At 39.9% G+C, this 23,836-nt stretch overlaps 1 protein-coding gene across 2 annotated transcripts in view; it reads right to left on the bottom strand.

Moving 5' to 3' along the window:
* Nucleotides 1-21,018, bottom strand: part of LOC134530659 (kinesin-like protein KIF11) — a 143,368-nt gene extending 122,350 nt beyond the window's left edge. For both annotated transcript variants that reach the window (XM_063365693.1, XM_063365694.1), the window contains exon 1: nucleotides 20,824-21,018. In XM_063365693.1, the coding sequence (XP_063221763.1) occupies nucleotides 20,824-20,910 (87 nt within the window). In that variant the 5' untranslated portion in view covers nucleotides 20,911-21,018. The remainder of the gene's footprint in view (nucleotides 1-20,823) is intronic.
* Between the last annotated feature and the right edge of the window lie 2,818 nt (nucleotides 21,019-23,836).

Genomic DNA, 23,836 nt, shown 5'->3' with positions numbered 1-23,836 from the left:
TCTGTCAGGCTAAACCCAAGCATTGGAAAAAAATCCTCGAAACTCAACTGGCGCCCCGCTGGTTCCAGCATACTTTTCACTGTTTGTCCGGGGGAGGGGAGGGGTTTGGGTCCAGGAGCATAGCTGCCACAGCCTCGCAGGCGCGGACTGTGTCATCACCGTGCAAGCAATATGTCAGAGCGGCTGCGTGCGATCTCTGCCATGTTAGTAACTGAAGCAAGCCTAACATGATATCGACCACACCCTACCACTGTCCCATCTAATGAGCAAAGTATATTTCCCAGGAATTTGTGAAAGATAACCATTACATATTTTTTTTTACAATCAAGTATTCTTTATATTCGAATTTTAAAATGAAAATTGTTTGTGACTCCATAATCTCAGGGAATAGTTGAATTTCAGTACTCCAACGTTTACACATTTATGTAATGATTTTGCTTGAGAAAATAAAACTGGACATATGTTTTGTTTATTTTTATTTGACTGTTTTAATACTTTATTTCTAAGCCAATTGTTTGATTACGTTAAGACAAGTCATACATAAATTATATATTAATGTTAATAAATACATGAAACACACATGTCAAGTTTGTATGAAGGACATACTTAAACATGAGCATAATGGCATGAAATATAGACTGCACTTGGGAACACAATTCCTGCAGTTTCTGTGTAAAGGGCTGGAATGTGGAGGAAACACACTAATGTTGCCCACCAAGGATTGCAATAATATTTCCAAAATATATTTGCAACCTTATATAGCTGAATTTATGTTTTTTCAAATTATGTTTTTAGCACTCTCCTGGTTTGACATGCCTTCATCGGTCGTCTGTCTATTTCACTCGGGTTCTACTCCTAGTCTGCAGCGAGACGGTAAGACACGTGCAGTGAACGCAGTCGGGGAAATTGGGGAAGGAATTAGCCGTGACTAATGACTAGTGGTGTTTATTTTTCGCGGAAAGATTTCGAGACTAGCTGCGAGCTAAAAAAAAAAAAAAAAAAAAACGATGTAGCGTTCTCTGTGCTTCGTGATTTGAGTGAGTTTATTTCAGGTACCCGTCTACTGCCAGCACACTAATTACAGTAATTAATTGCGAAAGCAAACGTGTCCTGACTGGCCCAGCCAAAATAAAGCAATGGCCTCTCTCGCAGACGGCCACTAATTGCAAGGAAGGAAACTAATTCGCTCGAGCATACCATATTGTAGTCTGATGGACGTTGAATTTTTTTTTTTCGCTTAAAATACCTACCCCTAGCCACGGACCATGACAACGAATTTTCTAAGCTTTTGCTTGTATTTTTTTTTTCTCGGAAAGATGGGAAAACCTTGCAACTGAAGATGGCTTAACTAGGATTTGAACCCCAAACATCCAAAATGCCAGGTACTTGCTGTTTTACCACCACGCCAGCTATCTTCGTAAGTTTATGGTGGTGAGATCACTTACTTTGAACAAGAATCAAAAATAATTACCTTATTACATTATCAAAGCATCAAAAAACGCTTAGAGCCTACCGAAAAAAAATTTTACTTCCGTGTATGTGTTCAGTGGCGGATCTAGGATTTTGGTTTGGGAGGGGCTTGACCCAGCTAAAACTAGGTTTTATCAAGGCAAACACTAAAACAATAGTGGACCCAGATGCTTTTGGAGGGGGCTTGAGCCCCTTAGCCCCCCCTCTGTATCCGCTACTGTATGTGTTTACCTTGTTTACAACGGAACACAGAGTTCTGAATGTGGAAACTGTAGTTTTTCCTCGAAGATGTAGTTATCTGAGCCTACGAAGAACTCTCCGTTTATTTCAGGATATTTCTGGGTTGAGAAGTGCGTAAATTTACTGTAATTTCTAACTGTGTGGATAATTCACTGAGACTTAAACTAACCTTAAGAGGATTGGAAAGGGCGCATCGCGCATTGAATGTCGACTAGCCATTTTCACTACGGAGACCAGAATGTACCTACAAAAATATTCAATACAGTAGTTTATATTTTATTTCAATTATAAAAGAAAAGCATTGAATTATAGTTCGTTCTAAGGTTTTAATAATATTACAGCAAAAACACTTAGCACATGGTATCCCCCAAAAATTATTAAAGTGCTGCTAAACTCTTGTAGAATTATTTTAAGCTGATTTCCCATGGAGTTAAAGGCCAGGTTCATAGTCTACACAATAAATGCAAGAACACAATAAAATCTATACACAAAAATTTCAATAAAGATGTTTTCGAAGGTCAGTTATAAACTAAATAAAACGGGAAAAACGCAATGCACGAATCAGCAAACTTTCAAACTGCTTGCATTTCCGCCTTCTACAGGATGATCGCAAATTGCGTGACATAAATTTAATAGATGGCAGGAAATATGATCGCGCTCCCTTTCAGCCTTGAAACCCACCAAATTCAAATTTGCGCGCCCTTTCAGCCTTGAAACATGCAAAATTAAAATTTGCGCGCTACTGTTTGTGCCTGTAACTTTGTAGGGATTCTTTATCTGACATATTAACCTTTAAACAAATTCTTGTCTTGGCATTCATGTCACTCGTTAAATTTATGCCCCGAAAGTTGCGAAAATGACTGTATATTTTAAATAAAGTGTTCCGAAAACTTTCAATGTAGACGAAATATGTAGGCCTATAGAAGGCTAGAATTTTATTTTCATCACACTTATCACGTTTACATTTTTAAAAACAACTATGCACAGTGAACGGAAATAATGCCTTTGATTCAAATTAAAATAAATTAACAGGTTTTTTGAAGAAAAAAAATAACAATGAAAAAATTTAGATGAAAATTTCATCAGCAGTTGCGGGGTTGGTGTTATCTTGGAACTTGCGTGTTTTATAAACTAACGTAGTTTAATTGTATCTGTTGCGTGTAAATTCCTTGGGCTCTTGCTTTTTTTTGTTAAGTTTTCTAATGCAACCTAAAAGGTTTTCCGAGAGTCACTTCTGCAGGAAATTAATAATGATATAGTGCTCACCTCAGTAATGAAGAAAGCAGAAATTGTTTTAGGTGTTTTATATACTATGTAATAGCGTGTTCACGGTAAAATATAACATGCTTTACTTTATTTCAGGTTTTGGACAAGAACTTTAAATGTCGTGATAAATGCCGAGACGAACGCGTTTATTATTCGTTTAAGTCTTGTACCTAATTCGCCATTTAAGCTCTGAAGTCACAAAGTACCACGTTTCAGCTTATACATTTATGGATTTAAAATGCAAATTAAAGAATCTGGCAAATTACACTAATTCGTTTAATACCGCACAAAAATAACTCGAAGGTATCAATTTCGCGCCAATTTTCACGTAAATGGTACCAAGCAACTTTTAGCAGGAAAAGCAAAAATTTCAGCATTTATGACGATTTATTTTTGTTTGTAACATATTTGTTTACACAGTTGCAAAGTGTGTTTGATCCATTATCCTTGAAAGATAAAAAGCTTAATGAATAAATTTACCTACATTTTTCTTTCAATTAGTTAGTAATTAAAATAACGCACAAATCACTAGATGTGCTGCTTGGCCGCCATGTATGTTAGAAGTGAAATTTCACACGTAAGAGAGTAAGGACATTTTTATGGTACACTAATATTTGAAACACGTGTAACCATGCGTTGAAGTTAAACCATTATTTTTACTAGTGTCTGTCCACGTCTTCGATGGAATTTAAGAACGAATTAATGTGTATATGATAGCTAAAATATGATACATAACCATATTGGACATGTCTATACGAATTGTCATAATTATAATGCTAACATCGGATCCGATTCTGATATTACTCTACGGCTGTAAAAAGGTTTCATTTTATAAAATCAAAATAATCACGCATACGATATTTTTAAGTTTGCCACTGCTAGCTAGCTTTGGTTAGAATTCGGCTATCGTAACTCCCAATAGCCTAAATTCCCAAATGGAAGTTTCGAAAACGAATTTAGGCACAATACCATGCATAAGTCATAATGGCCTGAATGACGAATACTCTGTAGGCATAGATAGGTACGTATCAGATGTATTGTTTAATTTTTAATTTTAGTGTGTATTTATATGATTTGTGATTATTTCTACGTAATTTTGGTACTTGCTTTTTCTTTTTTCCTTCTATATTCTGCAGCCTCTACGAACTTCGAGATCTTTTGGAATCTAAAAAAACCACTTGAAAAGTCAAATAAGTAAAGTCTAACCAAAAACTTTGCAGGTTAATAAAATGAGAAATACTTTTCATTGCTTCGAGGCACAACCATGCAGACCTGCCTTAAACTTGTTTGAAAAATAATTTAACAATGTTTATTTTACGTCAGTGATGTTTTACGAGTAACGTTAACATTCAGTTTAGATCTATGAACTATTTTGTGAATTTTCAGTTAGTAAACTTTGAAGTTAGTGTTTTTAACGATGTTGAAATTAAAATAGTGGAATTAGTAGGAAATGCTATTTTAAACTATCGCTCTATATATAAGTATTCCGCCGAGTGAGTTGGTCCTACTAATACACTGCCACTTAGGCAACGGGAACTGCAATCGTTTGATTTTAGGTACATATTCTGCATCACGAAATTTAATGTGATTTGCTATCGGTATCAGAGCCTTTGATTGTTCTGATTTTAGGCTGTATTTTAGTGATTAAATTAATTGATATTATTGAAGTCTTCCCTAAAATATATTTATATATTGGTTAATTATGTCTGCCTGTCTAAAAAAAAAACTGAAGCCATTCGAATGTTTGTTAATATATAGACTACGAGAGATAAGTTGAGTTGCATTTGAACTTTTGTAAATTGTAACATTGTATCGACGAAAAGAACTTTATTTTACTTTGTGAAATGCAATCAAACTAGAATATTAGTTTTTTTTTTTTATGATATGATGTACACCGTGAGTTTAGTCAAATATTTACTATAGAACTGTGTATAGTATTGGGTTTAATTGAGTCATCACTTTCATGACATTCCACTGGCTTGCCATTGTCTTACAGTATTAGAGCATTAATGTAACGCATATTCATTGTAGAGTTTTGTGTAATTTTCTTGAGAATCGAGTTATGTTCATGCTATATTAAATTATCCATTGAGTGTAATTAAAATTGGTATTAATTACTTTTGTTTATCAGTTATGTAAAGTACGTAGACAACATAATCGTGTATTACTGAGAAGAAAGTATCATACTTCGATTTACATCGAACTCCACTCCATTCGCACATTAAGTGCACACCACAAACCCATTTACGATATACATACGACTCAACGACATTCACAAGCTATTACACTCGTATACAGAGTTATATTTTAAGGACAGGATGAATTTATAATGTAAATTCTTACGTAATCTAACTCAACTAGCCCTTACGAATTTGTTGTCAAATCAGCTAAAGTAAACAACGACGCATGTTTGTTTACATTTAATATTCAAACGGAATAAGATGATCACGCTTTTGTTCAAATTACTTAACACAGAGTAGCAATTTGATACGCTATATATTTTAATGTACTACTTACAAGCTTTCAAACACTTTTTTTTTTAAATACTGATAGGCTACATAAAGCGACATAAGATTTTGTAACCTCCACAATGTGACAACCGTGCACGCCATAACACATGGTTTCGACAGTTATTTTGGCTGGCGAGCCGTTCAGTGGTCGGCCCACGAACGTCCTAACCGCGCGCAATCGCGACAGCGACTCCAACAGCAACGTTCCGCCGCGCCGCAAACGTTGTAATTGTGGAGCGACTGTACCTGGCGCGTGGGACGCGACGGCAGCGCGGACTGGCGGGAGACACGGGCAACTCGCGGCGAGCGCCCCGCACCCGCGCGGCAAACCGACCGACCTTCGGCGGTTCACTGACACACTGGCCAAAAAGTGTTTTGGAGCGCAGCGTCGAGGGACTGGTCGCATCTCGCTGCAACTCTGCAGCGCCGCCATCTGGCGCGCTCGGCACGGTCTGTTCACGAAAAGCATTCGAGAATACGTTTCCGTAATCATCTAAATTCATTTTTAGAGGAGTGATAAACGGCTAAAAACGCGTGTTTTCAGAATACTTTTCAGGCATGAGAAACCCGGTGAAGATTCTTGAAAGCATTTAAGGGGCCCGCCTACCTGGGCACACATACGGTGTGCAGAGCTTCAGGAAAAACAACGCGATTTCTAAACTACTCAAGATATCCGAGTGGGGCCTATTTACGAATAGCATTTAAGAGTTCGCTGAGGACCGAAAAGTACTTTTAATTTCGGATTAAGTTTTTAAACTGTATTTTTAGAAGCGTTAAAATGCCTAAAACGCGTGTTTTCAGAGTAATTTTTAGGCATAAAACAATCAGTACAGATTCTTGAAAGCACTTAAGGGGCTTGCATAACACCTTTATCTTAATTTCTCCGCCATATAATGTTACGGTCACCGCTCAAATTTCACAGTTATCCTGTGACGACGAGACGAATGCGCGCCAGTTCAGAGACTTGCGCTTAGAGGCGATACCGTGCTAGAAATACCAGCGAGTGTCACGCTTATCATCCCGCCTCACTAACACACATACACCGCTGACGAGGCGGGCCCCTTAAGGGACTTGCAGTACACTTTTATCATCATCTCGCTACCATATAATATTATGGTTACCAACCATATCTCACAGTTGTTGCTCTACGCACGAGAAGACTGCGCGCCAGTTCAGAGCCTTGCGCTTTTGAGGCGATGCCGCGCTAGAAGCACCAGCGATAGTCACGCTGTTCATCCCACCTCACTAACACAAATACACCCCTCCATAGGCGAGCCCCTAAAGCGCAAGTCTGTGGACTGGCACGCAGTCTTTTCGTCGTGCATGAGGCAACTATGAGATTTGAGCTGTACCCATAACATTATATGACGGAGATTTTAAGATAAAGGTGTAATGCAAGTCCGTTGAGTGAATTCAAGAATCAAGAATCTGTACGGAATTTTTCAAGGGTGAAAACTATTATGAAAATACGCGTTGTAGTAATTTGTTTTTGTTGTGAAAATGCAGTTTAAATATGAAATAATACAGACCTAGAACTACTTATCTGCCTTCAGCGAATTCTTAGATGCTTTCTGTAAACATATCCCACTCGGATATCTTGAGCAGTTTGAAATCCTGTGGAATATTTTTTGCGAAGCTCTGCACTTCATATGGACCCAGGTACGGGACTTCCTAAAGAATACATTCAGTCCGCAATAATTCTCGCTAGGTATAGTGTGCGTCACATAACTTTTGTCAAATCTAACAGTTATCAAAAGTAGTACTTACAGTCTACGTAATACTGCCTCTGGTGTTCAGTCCACAGTGTTTATAAACTTCTCGTGTTGCTTTGCAAATGACAGTCGGAAAATGGGTCCATACTGACGACTCAATATTATCAGTTAATTAAGTTTCACACATACGTACTATAAATTACTTCTAAGTGCGTGTCCGCAATAGCAAATGAAGATAAAATCATGCTGAAATAGATCCTAGGAATCATTTTACTTGTAAATACGGCATTGCAAACTTCAGAAGCGTTCGAATTCATACCATAAGCGAAACCATAGACCGATTTAGGTTACATAATACGTTTTTACTTTGCCTTTACTTCTTCACCAGCGAGGTCTGGAGTGCGAGTCCAGTGCATTGCAACTGCGCCACCTGGCTCCATGAATGTAGATTATATTGTTTTTTATGGAACGAAGCTCATACTGCCATTCCAGTTTTTTTTCCGGGTCATTATCCTATCACTTCAATCATATTTGTTACCATTTTTCCAGGGGTTTATGACTATCTTCGTAAATATACGAGTGCCGAGTTTACTTTCTTCGAGTCTTTGAACGCGAACTCATGATGATCATTTTCGCAGTGTTAACAAAACATTATTGTCCATGGCACGTGACCTTTCCTTCTCCCATGGGCGTGTTTACATTTTGTACATCGAAACACAGCGCGCTGGAAGTTGGGACTCCAGTTTGTTTACAACATAAATGCAGCATGCAGCTATCTGGAACTACGAAGAACACATCGTTTATCAGAGGAAAATGACTCGTAAAACAGCCAGTAAATTGACAGTGCCATTTAGCCTACAGTTTTTCTGACCTGTGCAGATAATCGACTATAAATTTTTTATCATTTTTAAGTTTGAAGTGTTACTTCACATATAGTGTGCAAGTACACTGTTAAAAATTTTCACCTTAAAATTTCGAAGAACGCTGGTTGCAACTTCTTCAAGGATCTTCTTAAAATTACCGTTATCTTCGTGAATTTGCGGACAATTATTATTAATATATAATATTATTAATATTATTATTATTCATTTACTTTGGTTATGAATCCACGAAAATATTTAGAATACTAGCAAAACATTAAAAAACTTAATATCTCTGCAAAATCATTCTTATTTTTTTTTCTATAAATGTGTTTCCTTAAAAAAAAAGGGGGGGGGGGTTCGCCTGTAAAGTCAGTTTACGGACGATAATTTTACGTAATAACGTCATAAGAAAACATTGATGAAAAATTGCATACTTTTTTACTTTTTAATTTTCAAATATTATTTACATTTTTTGCAAATTTAATTTAAATATTTTTTTTTATATAATCATGAACAATTAGTTAAAAAGCCCGCCTTAACCTGTTTGATATTATAGAAGATTTTCTCGCACGGTGGTTGGCCGGTTCTTGCACACTCGGCTCAGGCGGAACGTGACAATTTTTCGTGCGCGCAGCCGACGTTAATCGATTTATAAGACGTTATCCCGTCAAAAAAAAAAAACAGAATTGGAAGTTTATACCTATACGGCGCAGTTTCCACGAATTTTCAGCTATAAGAAATTACGAAGAACTCTATATTTAAACCGACGAATTCTTCGCTGTAAAGACAGTAAATTTACTGTGGTTTCTAAGAATGTATACAAGAGTACAGGTGAGTGCACAAGATTGCGCGCAAGTTTCCGAGTGCAGAAGCAAACATGCCATGGGAACGCCGCCGCCTGTGTGTTCGGCAGGTAACTGGGTAGCTGAAGCATGCACTTGCCGCTGCCCTCTGACCGCCACGCGTGTCTTCACGGGTCGTTACCGCAACGCCGAAATACAACGCCGAACGTACAATAACGCCGAATACCATAACGCCGAATGTCAAAATTGACCACAACGCCGACAGCTAGAAAACTACTGTGAACGACAACGCCGAAAAATGATTTTGCAGGGAGGGGGGGACCACAGGAGCAAAATGGAAAAACTGAACGAATTTTTGTGCTAACCTTACCTAACGTAACCTTTGTGGCAGTCCTGCAATGACATTTTTCGGCGTTGTGGTAATTCGGTGTTGTGGTACACAGCAGTTTTCTAGCTGTCGGCGTTGTGTTGACATTCGGCGTTATGGTATTCGGCGTTATTGTACGTTCGGCGTTGTGGTGCGTCCCCTGTCTTCACGCTCCGGTGACGTCGACGCCTCGGAGAAGTCGGCGTGCTCGACTCGACTACTCGACTACTCGACTCGTGCCGCGGCCGTCCACCCGGCCGCACGCTCGGGACGGCGAAGAGCGAAAGGCCGCGCCATTCGTCACACTTCCCGACGCAGAGCGAAATAAGAGCTCGCCCGCGCCACAGCGGCCGGGGGGCGCTGTCCGGGCGGATGAATAATTATTGCCCCGAGCGGCGACCTTCGCCTTCCCAAAACATTTCGCGTCCGCCAGAACTGTCGCACGCACAGCCATCACTGTGATGCCGGTATCATCGTCCGAGCCTTGCGTCCCATGCGCTCGTGGTACGGAAACGTGACATTATTTGACCGTTTGTGATTTTTTTTGTTGACGTGTACACACGTGTGCACTCGGTATACGGCATTTGGTAGGAGTAATTTCGTGAATTTTCCGACTCTCCATCTTTCTTTCATTACTTCGGGTCGTTTTTTAATTCATTACTGTTCACTATTTATTTGCTGTGTTCTGGGTTTTTTATACTTTTTCCTGGAATTTGTAATGATGATATTTATTGTACTTTTGTGTTGTTTTTCTTTATCATGTATTTATTTTTAAGCACGAAAGATCTGAGTCAGCTGGAGCGTGCTATTTTCTTTGTAAATATGTATTTTATTGCTGAAATAAATAAATTTAAAAACTAATTAATTAAAAAGTAATTTCGTGAAAATGGAACGGAAGTCGATGAACGTAAATGTTATACAAAGATGGTAGACCCACGTGCAGCAACATTAAACCGGTGTAGTCACTTTCTTAAAGGTTAGGGGACATACCAAACGTATTGGTGTGCCAAACGAAACTTTATGATAGTGAAACTACCCTGGAATATATTTGGTAAACTAAAATATTAATACTAAAAAGTAATCACAAGCTGTAAAATACGCAATGAAACTACGTTACAATGATGGTAACACACATTCCCCTTTTAAAGACCCAATAGCCTCGGTAACACAGCGATAGAGGGCGTGCGCTTGTAAATTCAAAGGACGAATTTTTAACATTGTACAAACCTAGTCGTAAGAAAAAAAAATTACTTTTTTAATTAACTAATAATCTATTGTATAATAATGTTGAATCAGCTCAATAAGGTAAGGTTTGTTTGCAGGAAGTATTTACAAAATTATTTCAGTCGTTTAGGCAAAAACAAATAAACAAACATAAACTTAATGTTATAATGTGTTTTAAAATGTTTTCGGTTAGTATTTCAGTAATGTCATAAAAGTATAACTTCTTACATATGGTATCTCTATAGTGTCAGAGTATCGTATTATAAGTTTACTAGCTGCCCGACCCGGCTTCGCACGGCTATACTAATGGAAAAAAATTAAGCCACATCTCCCATTTACAGTAATGGTAAATAAAAAAATTCAGTGAAAATTTATTACAATGCTGTATAATGTACCGGAGAGAAAATGAATAGCACCGATTGTTTCCCGACTCGTGCACGCAACGTACAACTGATGTACCGGTACTTCGCTACGGCAGTCTACAGGCAGATCACTCTTGCGCCCCTCATTATACATGCCCCTCCTTGTGGGTACGCCACTGCCGCGCGATGCCCGTTGCCATGGAGACGCAGAAGGCATGAACAATGCAAAATCCTGTTCTCATGCAGACAAAGTACCCACTGTTGCCTGGTTTTAACCACCCATGGGATCTAATTTTCGGAAAATGTCATCCTGCGTAACATAAGGAACATTACTGTGAAGTTTCAAGTCTGTAAAATATATATACTTGAAAAAAAAGGCAATAAAAACAAATTAAACACAGAGAGAGGAAAAAAAACAATAGTTTAGGTTTGCGATTTAAAGTGATAAAAAGTAATTAAATACTAATTGAACTCTTATGAGGGTACTGATTGCTTCGTTGTTAATATCACACGGGTGTTTTTTATTGTATCGGAAAATTAAGAATGATAAGGCATCTAGTGCGTGGCAACAATGTTAATAGGCAATAGGAAATAAACTTCTATGCGCCTGCGGCATTGTCAACACACAATTCGTACGTGTACTGCATGTTGTATCTAACCTCCTCCAACGCATTTGATTCTAAATTGGACTTTTAGTAAGGATCCCTAATGTTATTGATAATATATTATAGCCTATAGCCTTCCTAGATAAATGTACTATCCAACAATGAAAGAATTTTTCAAATCGGACCAGTGGTTCCTGAGATTAGCGCGTTCAAACAAACAAACAAACTCTTCATCTTTATAATATTAGTATAGAAGTATAGATTTATAAATTTAACGTGAGAAAAAAAATGAATTTGCTCGTTACCAAGGTTAGATGTTGACACATCATTGGCGTAAGCACGTAAACAAGGCGTCCTAGCAGCACCGCTCTTTGGCCTCCCTGGCGTTGCCGATTCCCGCGCACTGTTCGGTGGCTCGCGCCACAGTTTGGCCTCCCTGACGGAGCTTCCACACCGCGACACATTCCGGCTGGGGGCCTCATGGAAACCACTACGCTATAGAATAACGACTTCAATGCAGTTATTGTGAATATTCTTGGTCTATATTATTTGCATCGTTCGCCTTGAGTCAAATAAATTTTGTCGCCTCGTATGCCTTACTGTAAACTTGTACTTGGTCACCCGTATCTTCCGACGTATGCATCAATAGTATTAACTGTTTAATGAATTTTAATTAATAAGACTGACACTATTTTAATAACATTCCTTGTCAAAAAATCATGTCCAAAACCTGGGTTTAGGATTTTTTTTTCAAAGTTTTTTTTTAATCGGAGCAGTTTCTAATAGTTTAAAATTTTCATCTGTATCGTGATGCTATGTTAACGTGATGGTGGCAATCAACGCTTACGATTCAGGCAGCGAATTCTAGCGACAGGTGAAGAAAGTAAGTGTGTGATTCGCGTCCAGAAAATTTGATACTTGATGTACCTACAAATCTAACCCAACCATAGTACATATGTCATCTGCTATACTACAAATTTTCTACAATATGACCGACTCTGTTTCAATTTAACTCAAACAGTCGATTTTATGTATTTAACTTTTCGATACTATACATAACAAAAGCCAAATTTTAAATGTTGATTAAGAGTCATATGTAGCATATATTCTTTGCAGTAGGAGAGAAGACATTATTTCTAAGGCGCAATATTTATTTTAAACATTAGATTGTAAAAAAATTTTCAAATCAGTGAGATTCGACTAAAAACTTAAAACTGTTCAGGGTAAAAAAAATATATTTGAAATGTTTGCAGTCAAAACCCACTGATTTTAAAGTTGTTTTTTCTTTCCAATTACACATTGGTTTCGTATTTTACCTCGGTCATTGCTTACGAGTATAGACTTAGAAATTTCATTACACGTTGAAGACCGTACGCCTACTGATTTCAGTGCTGCTAGGCGCATATTAAAATCTCACTCCTAACCGTATAAATAAATTGTCGCGTTTTCTCTACTGCTGTAAATCACGCGAAGTAATTATGCTTGTCATTTACCTTAACTCACAAAACGTGTAAATGAACCATGGCAAGCTGCAGGCGGTGGTTGTGGTGTTCAACCAGCTGACCCTACGAGTTTCCCGATGTACGGTCACGTAGGCACTACACGGAGAAGTGGGACCCTCTACTGCTCAAGGAGTGTGCACACCTGAGACCTCTTACCTCGCGTCGAGCGTCCTTTCGTTCCGGAGACTCTAGGACTACGCTTGGAACTAAAAAAAAAAAAAAAAGTGAGTGATGTGTAACATGTAACCATGGTAACAAGCAAATGCATGTGTTAAAATGTTGCAAATAAACTGATAATACGAAAATCCGACACTAAATTTAACGTAGAATTCTTCAAAATAATGACGAGCGTGATAAATATACATACTTGTTTTTTTACTACCTTCCTGGACGCGAATTACACATAGTTTCTGCACCCGCCGCTAGAATTCATTGCAGGAGCAGCTACGTCGACTATCGAATAATTTGATTAGCAGACCGAAATTTTAAATTTCATAATGAAATGGCTGCGATAAAAGCGAAAAAAATACTCGAGAAAATACTAAATCCTGGCTTTGGGAATGATTTTCGACAAGGAATGTTATTAAAATACTGCCCATCTTGTTAAAACTCACTAAACAGTACTGTAATTTTTGTCTTTGTGAACTATGGTTTGCGCCACCCGCAACAGATGGTAGCACCGCGATTGTTACACATTTCTATTCCTTGACTTCGGCTGCATTCACGAAATTACTCCCACCAAATGCCGTATACCGAGAGCCAAAAGGTTACGTACACATTAAAAAAAACTAAGGTCGGGTGCACACTATTAGGTGGGCTACTTTCACTCGCTGGCGTCTAAAAGAGTGAAGTCGCTGCGGTGTAGCTGAACATATTCAACATCATCGCTCACGTGTAGTGGTCCAATTAGTCAAAACGGTAGCTGATAAATAAGAGGGTGGCTGTCCGGCAGCTCGGTACTGTGTGCATTTGCGAGACGTGCAGTCAAATGGGATCTGTTTTATTATCCCTCGTTAATATATTCGGAATACCACCAAAACTTTACCGACTGAAAAACAGCGAAATTATCAATTTCCTAGAGGACTATGCTTGTAGTACATAATCGCATGAAACCATCACATTCAGAACTATTGTCACCATGGCTCTTCTGCCACACTATTAAATATTTTCACCTTAAATTTACTAATAACTCTGGTTACAAATTATACATGGATCTTTGTCGATATACGGGTATTGAGATCACTTAGTTTGATCATGAAACCAGACGAATAATCTCAGTATTTTAACAAAACCATCCAAAAACCTTTTTAAGTACAAAACAAAATCATTCTTCTTTCTTTCACACGGGTGTTTACCTGGTTTAAAACGAATCTCACTACTCGGATTTCAGAATAAGTATAAGTTTATAAAATTACGAAGAACTCTTCGGTTATTTCAAGTAAACTCTTAGTTAAAAAAATTCACTATAATTTCGAACAGTGCAACAGTAGTTTCTTGTTACATTAATTTGTAGTATCATCCTTTAAAGGTTGGAGGCTTTGTTTGCAAGTAAATCGAGAGAGCGACAAAAACAGCCAGCACTAACACTATAAACACCACCGTGTCAATCATACTTACAAAACAGTCCTCTACACAACAACTCAGTTCGAGATTCGGTGCGGGCGTTCCGTTAAATTTTAATCGCTGATATGTAGGAAAAAGACAAAATGCCGCCCAACAGGATGAGTCTGAATTCGACCAACAAACTTCAGCTGCATGTTTATCACAACAACAAAAGAAGTTGAAAACATTTTACAACTTATGGTCTAACGTGCTTCCCAAAGCTGGTATATGCCATTAATGTTGGATTTGGACAATATTTTTTTATTACAGGACGGAGCACCATGCGTCTGGATGTTTAATTGAAAAAGTTATTTAATTCACGCAAATAAATCTTCATAATATTTCATGGGAACTAAATTTTTACCCAGAATTATTTCAAGGCAATTTTTCCAACAGGAACAAATTTTGCGGTGGGTGTAGAAATTTGTTTAGTGAAAAATCCCGACGCTCATTGTTCTATGTTAAAAAATTTTTACTAGAAATAAAAATAAGTTTTGTTTACAATTAACTTTAAAGGCGTATTCTAACCATGGGAAGCATTTTTGATCACAAGACGTATTTCGTGTTGAACCTGCAGCCGAAATTGGTCGGTCAAATTCAGACTCATGAAAGAGCCGTAATAGGGACTGATCGCAGTTTGATTAATGAGACGGTGACTGTAAAACTGGGCGATGAATCCTACAGAGCCCGCGGGCTCGCGATCAGGCCAGCGCTGTCCCGAGGGCAGCCCCCCAGACATCGTGGACGGAGAGTCACGTGCAGCGGGGTTTGGGAACACGGGTTGGAATCCTAGTGGAAGCGGTCTCAAGAGTACCTACTGTCTGCCCGGCGCTACTGACGCCAATTTGGTAAAAAAAAAAAAAAACTGCCCTAAGTTAAGTTCACTTTACGGTCAAGACTCGGTACCACACGGCAAGTTAGTTGATAATTCCACTTCGCTCTAAGGTGCGATACAACGGGGATGTTTGCAACCACCACTTGCGCGACTTTGAACACCCGATACATGGGCGTCGCAAGGATATATATTTTTTTTTTGGGGGGGGGGGGACTTCAATTGATTTAGTGTTGAGGAATATCCATCCCCTGGAAAAAAGCTGGGGTCCAGGGGTCCTCCTCCGGGAAAATTTGGGGTTTGAAAGTGCAAAAAGGTGGTTTTTAGCCATTTTTCTTTCCTAAATATTCTAATTATAGTTGATTGCAATATATTATTTATTTTTTATAAAAAATATTTTCAGAGAACAAATTTTTAAAAACACAATTAACATTTATCTGTATTCGGTATCGGACCTGATTTTGATTTTACACGAAGATCGAATTAAAAAGTGCTCACATTAGCACGATTGGACTAAATGCACCATGCGCAACATATGGGTTGTATCACAGAAATCATATTAATAATATAACTACGAAACTAAATATATTATTGGAGGGGACGAAATTGAAGACATATTATTGGGGGGACGTGTCCCCCCCCCCCCCCCCCCCCCCCGTCCCCCGCGGTTGCGACGCCCATGCCCGATATGTTGCTCGTAATAAACATCTTCTGTTGAAGGTATTTACGACAAGGTGGTTGTCGAGGGGGGGGGGGGGGGATGGAAGTCAAGCGCGCCTCTACCCCGGCCGGCGACGACCATCCATCACGCCGCACGTGACCCTCAGGCACGCCCCAGGCGAGGGCGCTGCTCGCACCACGCAGGAATCCTCGCCGGAGGATGCAGAGCTTGCGCCTAGTCTCGTGCGACAACACAGCCTTATTTTGTTGCACCCTTAGTTGAGAGACACTCGTCACAGACACTAACTAGGACTAGTTACATATATGTGTGTGTGTCTGTATCTGAGGCATGAGACGCTATGTCAAAAAACAAATTTTTTTCATGAGAGCTGTTTCAAGGGGTTTAAAGAGTACCTCGCTTATTTAATCAACTATTTTCTACCCTAAATATGTAAATTTTGACATGTAGATTTTAGGGTTGTATGCCCTAGAAATAACGTCAAACTGTGGTCAGGTTTATGGCAAAAAGTGCTTATGCTTCCGCGGCACATTATATATATATTTATATATAATACTGCAAAGGGTATGGTAAAGGCGACAATGCTCATAGTAAGAACTTTTTTTTTCCTATGTTTCCTCTCAGGAAACTTCCTTTTGCTCCGTGTAACTTGCAGGGACGTTCGTATAGGGAGGGGGGGGGGGAGGGTGATGAGGGGATACGTTCCTGGTTAACTTGTGATCCAAATAAGTGTGGAGTACCTTCCGCTCCGCGCATCCAACCTATGTTCCTGCTATAACACTGCGTGGAACAGTCGCCTCGAGCTCGCGGCGTTCATGCGACCTGGTGCACTTCACATGCATGACATCGGGGCCATAGGCGTGCCCAGACATTTCCATTAGGTAATCAGAAGCTGAATTTAGAATGTTAAATAGCCTAAATACATTCACTCATTGCCGTGTTTATATTTTTGTGCAGTACCAACGAGATATGTTTACTAGTTAATATTTATATCCGTATAATTTTAACAATCTTGAAAATATGTTTTTTTTTTTTCCATAGACAATGTTTAAAAGGTACTTACACATTTTCCCCCCTCGAATTTTCCAATAGCTTGGTCCAGATCTACCTTGAAATGAACTTCTTTTTAGTGAATGCAAACACAGCAATTCAGACAAACAGAACTTTCACAAACCTGTTAATATTTTTTTTTTTTTGCTTGGCCATGACCTCGTGTTTTAAAAAAACTAAGGCGGCTGTATTTCCAGAACGATAAAATGTTTAAATATATTGTTAATTAGCACGCTGCAACACTGCTGAAAAACAGTTTGAGTGTCACAGTGCCAGGAATATACGAATATTAACGAACGCATGAGAGAAAATGCCGATCTGAGTGATTACATTAGGGGGGGGGGGGGGCGCATGGCCCACCTGCCCCCCCCCCTCCCCCTGTAGGCACGCCTATGGTCGGGACAAGGCATCAGCACCGCCGCGCCCAGAGTCAAGCCCGCCGGCACGCAGCGAGGTGGCGCAGTGGGCGGATAGCCCGGCTTCCAGTCCCACTCCAGCCGGGGCGCTGCCTTCCTCCCGTAGCGTGGGTCGCGCCCGCGCGTGCGGTCACAAATTAAGGACCCCTTCACTTCATAGTTTTCATCACTATTCACTATGAGGTAAAAAAAATATATATTTGTAACATCGCAACCTCCCTCAAGAAAATAAAAATATTAGCTTATGCAAAAAACATTCCCCGGTTAGTTCAATTACTACAGATACGCCCCCTATTGTCTCTAATTATCTCTGGAACACACGTCTAACCAAACCATTATATATTTATATGAAATATGAAGCCCTAACAAATATTTAATTCGATCACAATTAGCTGATAAATAAAGTGATAAATAAAATTGTCGCTTTACAATTGCCAGTATTTCTGGATGCGAATCACACATATATTTTCTGTTCCCGCCGCTATAATTCGATGACTGAATCGCAAAAGCCACATATCAACTAACAGTACGAAACAGGAAATTTTAAATTAGAAACGGCTCCGATAAAACACCGGTTTTGGACCTGATTTTCGACAATGAGTTTTATTCAAATACTGGCTATTTTGTTAAAATTCACTAAACAGTTATTACTAAAATATCAACCTGAAATATTTTAAAACACGCAGTATATATATATATATATATATATATATATATATATATATGTTTGTATATTTGTTTTTGTTTAAACGACTAAAATCAGTAATTTAGTGTTCTGCAGACAAACTTTACTAAGCTAATTTAACATTATTATTACATTATTATATTACAATGCTATTTAAAAAAAGGTAAAAAAAAAGTTCCAGTGACGAGATTTGAACATTGCTACAAGCGCGCGCTCTATCACTGCGCTAGTAAGCCTCTTGCGAATTTAAAAGCAGGAAATGTGTTATAATGTGTGTAATGCCAATTTGCTTACATATTTTAAAACTTAGAATTAATTTTTACCCTATTTTAATTTATCAAAAGTTTTACTATCATAAAGTTTCATTTCGGACACCAGTATGTTTGGTTATGTCCCCTAACATGGGCGAAGGGAGAACTGTAGGATTTCCGTGAAGGGGGGGGGGGGGGTGGTAAAGTTTATCATTCCCATTTCATAGTTACGAGTTTGAAAGTGCAAGCGGGCCCCTTCAGAGAGGGGCTTTTTTATTTCAGGGGGGTGGGCCCACCTGCTTCCCCCCCCCCCCCGGATTTACGCCCATGTCCCTTAATTTTTACGAAAGTGACTAACATATACAGGTTTATGTTGCTACACGTGTGTCCACCATTTATGTGACATTTCCGTTCATGGACTTATATTCCAGCTAAGATGTTTAAAATGAAAAGTAACCGACGCAGGGTCATGGGCGATTACCCGGGCTGCCCTGCCCTGCAGCCGGCCCTTCGAGAACTTAGGTCCAACTAAAGAAATAAACTGCTAGACATAAACCTATGCAGTCTTTTCCGTAGACTTCCATCATTTCAGAACGTATCTCTCCAACACCCTTTCCTTTTGCACAAAGAAATCTTATCACAGCTCGTTCCTTCTCCACAGTTGACGATGCAATCACTAACGTCATTTTATCGGTGGCTGACGAACGCTATCGGTGCGTGGAATCACAAGATCTTGCATTGCGTCCAGGTCAGTAGCGTCCTCTGGTTATCATTTTAGTAAATAATTTCATTTTTGCTACTTGAAAATCGACGTGTGCGTTACATGTTGATACGCCCTCTATATGTAATCTCAGGGGTTGTCAACGGGAAGTTTCGCGACTGTGCACCAGCCAGACACGCAGATCCTACTGGCTGCCTTGCGCCTATCGCCTGGGCAATGTCGATCCGTCAGCTGCAATGTTAGTGTTGAGGAAACTACGTCCGGACTGTAAGCGCCCCGGTGAGCTTTATGAGGAAGGTGGGAGCACTTCACCCGACGGTTTATCTTTCGCAAAGCAGGTACGACGGCAGGCGGGTTAATTAAAGGTTTCACTGCTCCTTTCATTTCCCAACGCTCCTAAAGGGAAAGGACAGGAACCGAGAAATGCAATCTTGGTTTCAACAGTTTTCTGGGCCATAACTATGTTCTTACTTTCAGCGTTATAATTAAGAGGAATGCCTGAATTCAATATTGACTGGCTGCTTTAAGTAGCTTCCCCTGAGAAGTCATTGGCGTTTGGTATTAAGTTCATTATTGGGAATGACAAACTGTAATGATACTGTAAATAAGCTACTGTGTTATGGTCTTTGCATATCCTGTGATATCTGCCTTGACGAAGACAAATTTTCAATACTGAAAGCTAAAATATAAGGTATGGTGCAAAAAACTGCTTTAACTGATTTGGCGCATTTCGGTTCCTTTCTCACCTAATAATGATTTTGGATTGAAAGTCTCGTCGACATCTAGAGGTAAGACGAGGTGAAACTGTATCATGGAGCAGCGACATGATGCAGAGGAACGGGAAACAAGATTATATGGCGACACTTACACCATTAAAAAATAAAGGGAACTCAAAATGATAGGAGGGGATTTCGCCAAATCGTTTCGTATAACACTTGCACCTCCTTACAATACTTATAACCCCAGTTTAAAAATTAATCCCTTACCATATGTTGACACTATTTCGGAACACTTTGCGACGTTTTTCTCGTATGTGATCGCAGGAGCGAAACATAACCGGCCCGCTTTAAGGCTGTCTGAATAACTGAACTATCCTACTTCGATATCAAAACTGAAAACCAACACCTAGAGATGTGTGTGTGTGTGTGTGAGAGAGAATATTCGGAATTTTCCTGAATTCATAAACCATACAATAATAATCAATAACAGTATATATACAATTAACAATAATTTGTGAGGCTTAGTTAAAAAAATTTCTAACTACAGGGCATTGCACCTTGTTTTATTCACTTTTTCTACTTCAGAAAATTGGGTGGGGAAGCAGCTTCCCCTTCCCACTCGATACGTCCATGAAAATAATGGGGATGCGAACCAAGAACCCATTGCACAGAAGATGGTTGGCGCTTTAACGTAAGCGCCGCGGTCGCCCGAAATACTGTTTTTACTATGTTTGTACCGGCACCGGTATCAGTTGTAAATTACTGAACGATTTTATGAAATTTTTTTTTATAATAAGGCTTTTGGCTAACTTAACACTAGGCTTTTTGTCGTTACGAAATTCCACCCCTTGGTGGTTAAAAGTATGGTTTTACATAGTTGATCGTATCTCCGAAGACAGCGGAGCAGAACGAAAGGTGCTGGGTATAGAGATTGGAGAGCTGACCTTGTGCGCCAGCCTGTCGAGAGTGACCAGCAGCGTAGCGAGCGCCACCACGGCCGCCGTGCCCAGGACGCCGCACGCAGGGCCCATGCTAGCGCCGCTGCCATGGCTGCCGACCCCGCCGGCCGCGAGCAGCTCCGCCCCACGACATCCGCGCGCGACTGACCGGCTCCCGCACTCGCCCGCCGCACGAGCGCGACTGGCCCCCGCGCCGCTAGATGGCTCCACGGGCGGCGCTCCTCCTCCCACCATCATCCACCTCAACTCCTTACTCACCGTTCAAAAAAAAAAAAAAACCGGCCGTGGCGCGTGGGGGAGGTCCGGAACAAGCCATTTTTTTCCTTTGTTTTATATATGGTGTGGTCTTCAGCTGTGCGCCACCGGCCATAGGGTCATTTCTCTCTTATTCGAAGTCTTTTATTATCAATTCATCGATCAAATTGCCGTACGTAGCTTAAAACCCATGCCTTATCCGGGGCTCGAACCCAGAACCCCTCGCAACGTAGACCGGTGTGCATCCGATTACGCTACGGAGGTCGGTTGAACATTTTATTGACATAGAGTATACAGTGGCGGATCCAGGTAGCAGGGTTGCCAATGTATTAATTTTTATATATAGTTAAGTGGCCTACAGCTTTCGCCCATAGTCAAAGGGTCATTAAATGCAGCGTGAATCTTATATTCTAGTCGTTATCAAAGATGAAAATATATATTTTACACCCATGCCTTACCCGGGACTCGAACCCAGGACCCCTCGCACCGTAAGCCGGTGTGCATCCGACTACGCTACGGAGGTCGGCCTGCCATTGTAAAAATTAGTAACTGAGTAAATATTAACCAAACAAAAACCAAACTCAACTCTTTTCTTTATTTTTACCGCAGATGTTAAGTCCAAAATAAAATATAATAAACTTATATTTATATTAAGTTAAGATTAATTTTGTCAATAATGATTAGTAGATTCCATTTTTTTTTTTAAATAATATTAACCCCCATTACAACTTAAAAGGGGATATTTCGGAAAATGTTGAATACGAGAAGGCAGGTAAAGGAGTAGTATATAATAGCAGATCCTGCACCAGGCTTCAGGCTGAGGATTGAGGATTGTCGACGCAATTTTGATTGCGACATTTTGTTTTCTCAAAATTTCTGCCAATTCTAAATCCGCCATTTTGTTTCCTAGAACTTTCTGACATTTTGAATTATGACATCACCATTGCAATTTTCGTTCTGCCATCTTTAAAAACCGCGATGAAAGTCCACCATCCATTGAAGTCTCTGAAGTTGCTGGTGGAACTTGAACCGATGGAACAGCCCCTATTGTGTCATCCCGATATTGGGATCTCCGACTCCATCAACGTTACTGTCATCGTGATCCCCACTGCCGATGATAGACAGTCCATCAAAGTCGACATTGGAACAGCAACTAAATCTCACGAAACTTACTGAAGAGAGCCGATCCGTACTGCACCAGGGCCAGAGGTGGATTGATGGTCCTGTAGTCTGGACCTCACATATATACCCACGGTCTACTGGTATTACACTATGTGAGTGAAAACTACAACTTGTTTAATTGTTCATTTTAAAAGGTTAAAATGCAGGCACCTCAAAACTCTAGATATAAAAACACACAAGTTAAAATTTTACAAATTTATTAAAAATACACCTATACATATTAACTTAAGGCATTAAGCATTTTCGTAAGCAAAGTCTTTAATGCGGCATGAACTGCCATGTCGACTGTGGGTGCTGTCTCGTCGAATCCGGTTCATCTGGATCATCAATTCCAGTTCCAACTGGTTCGCAGGTCACGGGCTCAGGAACACAGGTTTTCGACTGGATATATTCAGCAACAACTGCTTCGGTGAGACATGGACGACGATGTCTGTGACCACAGCTGCGAGTTGTATTTGCATGGGTGCTTGTTGAGACAGGTTCACTGACTGAACTGAGATGTATAGACGCATATGGTTTGGACATTTGCGTGGATGCATCGCAGGTCGCAACATTTTGCAACACATCCATTTTTGGTATTGCACATGCAGACGAGGCGACTACCTCGACGATGCTGGCTGGAAGGATTGTGTGCGGTCTCATGTGATAGACGAACAAGTTTCCACGTTCGCATCAATCTAGCAGCTGCTGAGTCAGTTCATAGGACACAGGAAAGTACAAAACCAGCCAATGCTGAGTGCCTCCATCAAAGGTTTCCATATTTATGTGCAGATACCCAGCATCCCAGTAGCTGTACTCGACACTGCTGAAGCTATGTCTTAACACTCACGTACATGTTTGCAGGATGAAACGAAAACATCTTCTTGCAGGTCGGAGGACAACTAAAGGCACAAATGGTTGCACGCCTTCTATGTATGCAGGCTTCTACTCACACTGCGAGTGCCATTTCCGCATTACCTGTGAGTTAGTGCACAAACTCGTTCAAACTTGTTGTGCAGCTGCACACCATACATTTCACTAAGCTTGTGAAGGGAAGGACAGCTGTAGTCAGTTTGCAGGTCTACAATTTAAACTGGTGCTTCACACATTTTCTCAGCCATTTCTTCTGCTCAGGTCCGACGACATAAATGATGCTAGGCGGATTATGCAGTAGCAAATCGTATAGAGTGTTTTTCACTTGGTGGTACGCAATTTTACCTTCGTCCCACTCCAGGCCATGGTAGTATTCGCATAACCATTCGTTTGAGCTTTTTTTTTTTTTTTTTTTTCGTCCAATAATTTCCAGGGATACAGAGGCCGGAAGGTGCAGGTTTGAGTACTGCCATCGACCCCATAGGTAACGGCAATTTCCTTGAGCACGAATACAGTTTGGCTCTGGAAACCTTGCAGCTTGCAGTACATATAGCTGCTAACAATGCTTAGTCGTAACTAAATTATTATCGCAAACGAAACAGTATTTATGAGAGAATTTTCACAAGCTTGCATAGGCAATTGATCGATGAAAGCCGATCGTGAAGTATTAGACAAAAAGAAAATGTATTTGGTGGAATATTACCACTTC

This window comes from Bacillus rossius, chromosome 3 (assembly GCF_032445375.1).
Source record: "Bacillus rossius redtenbacheri isolate Brsri chromosome 3, Brsri_v3, whole genome shotgun sequence".
Lineage (NCBI taxonomy): Eukaryota > Metazoa > Arthropoda > Insecta > Phasmatodea > Bacillidae > Bacillus > Bacillus rossius.
The sequence above is the reverse complement of the archived record's forward strand: the minus strand, read 5'-3'. Positions and strand labels throughout refer to the sequence as shown.